Source organism: Cebidichthys violaceus, unplaced genomic scaffold (genome assembly GCF_023349555.1).
Source record: "Cebidichthys violaceus isolate CVI_PGR_0920_01 unplaced genomic scaffold, fCebVio1.0.p SCAF_19, whole genome shotgun sequence".
NCBI classification, from domain to species: Eukaryota; Metazoa; Chordata; class Actinopteri; order Perciformes; family Stichaeidae; genus Cebidichthys; species Cebidichthys violaceus.
This window is the reverse complement of record NW_027176361.1, coordinates 2215065-2218284: the sequence shown is the minus strand read 5'-3', so window position 1 is coordinate 2218284 and position 3220 is coordinate 2215065. Positions and strand designations below refer to the sequence as shown.

Genomic DNA, 3220 nt, shown 5'->3' with positions numbered 1-3220 from the left:
ATAATAAATAAATAAAAACACACAACCTCACATCAATATGTGCCATGCGCATTAAAGTCTGCCAAAATGATCAAACAAATAAAAATGGTTTGTTTCAGGAAGTCTCGTTCGCTGTCTAATTGTTTTGTCCTTTTCTCTCTCAGTGGGTGACGTCACGCAGCCGTAGCGCGTGCGGCTCCGTATCTAGAGCTCGCGACCCGGGAGTGTGGTGGTGGTGGTGGGGGGGGCGACAGGGCAGCTCGGAGAGAAACTCTTCAAAACACACAGCGACAGTTATTGTTTTTAATCTTAAACCCGTTCCGCGTCTCTGGAGCCGTTAGACGGTGAAGCCGAGGCGTGTTCAACCGACCCGGGACGGCCGTTTGTCCGGGGCTTTAAAGTTTCGCTGTTTGTTGTGGGTGAACTTGCCCCCGGGAGGTTCGTGCTGGTGCATGTTCAGCGTCGAATAAAACAACAGGAGGAGGAGGAGGGATAATGTCTCTGTGTTGACCCGGCTCCATTTTCCAAAAGTGGGGATAAAGAAGGAGAGACAGAAGGAAGGAAGGAAGGAAGGAAGGAAGGGAGAAATGGCCGAAGCCCGGTCAGAGGAAGAGGAGGACAACATGATGAGGGACAACAGGGAACAAGTGGTTCGACGGAGCGCCGGAGGTAAAAAACATCCAAAATATGACTTTATGTCGACTGTTCTAAACTGTTTCCTCTCAGTATCGATACAATGTATCAATATGTGTGTGAGCCATAAGCTGTCACGAGACAACACTGCAAATACAAACACTAAACCGACTACACGTGACCAGGTACAGCACACATTTACACGTTTCTAATCACAATATAGCCTCCTTCTTCTTCATGGTGCATTGCAGTATTTCTGTGGTAATGTCGGCGAGCTTAAAGGTACTTCTACCTCCTCAGTACTTCTTCAAGGCTCTAACACTTCTGTGATATTTGTAGTATCCCTGTTAAATCTCTCATAGGACTGATGCAGCTATTTGTACAAATGTGGCCTTTACTGTGTAGACTGGGCTGAAACACTAGTAACATACTGGTTTAACATGTAGACTGGGCTGAAACACTAGTAACATATTGGTTTAACATGTAGACTGGGCTGAAACACTAGTAACATATTGGTTTAACATGTAGACTGGGCTGAAACACTAGTAACGTACTGGTTTAACATGTAGACTGGGCTGAAACACTAGTAACGTACTGGTTTAACATGTCGACTGGGCTGAAACACTAGTAACGTACTGGTTTAACATGTAGACTGGGCTGAAACACCAGTAACATACTGGTTTAATGTGTAGACTGGGCTGAAACACCAGTAACATACTGGTTTAACGTGTAGACTGGGCTGAAACACTAGTAACATACTGGTTTAATGTGTAGACTGGGCTGAAACACTAGTAACGTACTGGTTTAACATGTAGACTGGGCTGAAACACCAGTAACATACTGGTTTAACATGTAGACTGGCCTGAAACACTAGTAACATACTGGTTTAATGTGTAGACTGGGCTGAAACACCAGTAACATACTGGTTTAACATGTCGACTGGGCTGAAACACTAGTAACGTACTGGTTTAACATGTAGACTGGGCTGAAACACCAGTAACATACTGGTTTAATGTGTAGACTGGGCTGAAACAGCAGTAACGTACTGGTTTAATGTGTAGACTGGGCTGAAACACTAGTAACATACTGGTTTAATGTGTAGACTGGGCTGAAACAGCAGTAACGTACTGGTTTAACATGTAGACTGGGCTGAAACACTAGTAACATACTGGTTTAATGTGTAGACTGGGCTGAAACAGCAGTAACATACTGGTTTAACATGTAGACTGGGCTGAAACAGCAGTAACATACTGGTTTAACATGTAGATTGCTGAAGTTTGTATAGAAGTGTTCTTTAGCGCTCAGAGATTACAAGAATAGTTTATTATTCTAAGTATATTGATGATTGATTAGTCATTTAAGAACATTTTAAAGCAGAATTGTCTGGTTCCAGCTTCTTAAATGTGAATATTTGCTGTTTTTTGTCTTATTTTCATGATGTATAAATACACATCTCCAGGTTTTGGACTCTCAGGTGGAGAAAACAAGCAGTTCTGAGAACGCAAACTTGGGGTTTTAGACGTTTTAAATGGCCAGAATTCAAGAGAATATTTCAAGAATAGAAACTTACAGGAGATGCAAAGCGTACTGTGAGGGAGTGGGTGTGGTCTGCTTGAAACCAAAGCCATAAATTCCTGCATCAACATGTGGAGATGTGGGTCAAAGTTCCCACATGCGGGCTTGAATTCACACCGAGTCCCGGTGGTAGTGGTGCAGGCCTGAGCCGAGACGTTCAGCCACCAGCGCTAACGTCTCCGTGTCTCATTCAAACAGGTTATAATTTAACGCGCCTCTTCAAGGCTGGTCTCGTGTGTGTGTGTGTGTGTGTGTGTGTGTGTGTGTGTGTGTGTGTGTGTGTGTGTGTGTGTGTGTGAGAGAGAAAGTGTGTGTGAGTCGAGAGCAGTGACGTAATCCCACCTCTAGGCGAGGGCCGGGTTCCTCTGTGGGAACATTGAAGCGCCTCCTGTCTGAAGTGATAGCAGGACTCTAAACCACCCGAGCACTCGGGGAAAGAACACAGTAAAACCTGAAATATTACAAGTATTGTTTCCCGATGAACAGGGTAGAGGTTCAGGCCTTCAGCGCAGACTCTACAGACCTTTATCTGCGCTGACTTTGTCCTTTTGAAGAGACTTCCTCGTGACGTCAGGGTTGAGCAACATGCTGATAAATAATAATATTATAGTTGTGGAATCGAATCCAAAACTCCAGAGAATTCATCTGCTTGTGGAACCTATCTAGGTTTCATCATTTGCAAGAAGCTAAAGTTATAAACAACTAATCAAACTACAGTTTTTAGTGGAAGCTAGTATATTAGCATTATTTAAGCTAGCCTGGAAGCTAGTCCGACATTACATATTGACTCTCTGATCTGAACTCGTAGCAGACACTTTGATTGTGGCTGCCTTTAAAATACAATTTATTTATTGAGAAATAGAATTACTTATTTATACTTTTAAACTTGTCGACTTGTTTTAGGTTTAAACCTCCGTTGGTTTAAGTATTTATACGTATTTTATTTCCTTCTAATTTAACTTTTTTTTAATTGTTTCACCATGAACAATGTTATATTTATTTTTCTGAAGTTAATTTAGTGTTTATTAGTCTC

At 42.4% G+C, this 3220-nt stretch overlaps 1 protein-coding gene across 1 annotated transcript in view; it reads left to right on the top strand.

Moving 5' to 3' along the window:
• The first annotated feature begins 203 nt into the window (after window positions 1-203).
• Window positions 204-3220, top strand: part of LOC137874498 (SH3 domain-containing protein 19-like) — an 18316-nt gene continuing 15299 nt past the window's right edge. The window contains exon 1 of the mRNA XM_068713197.1: window positions 204-648. Coding sequence (XP_068569298.1) covers window positions 567-648 — 82 coding nt within the window. The 5' untranslated portion in view covers window positions 204-566. The remainder of the gene's footprint in view (window positions 649-3220) is intronic.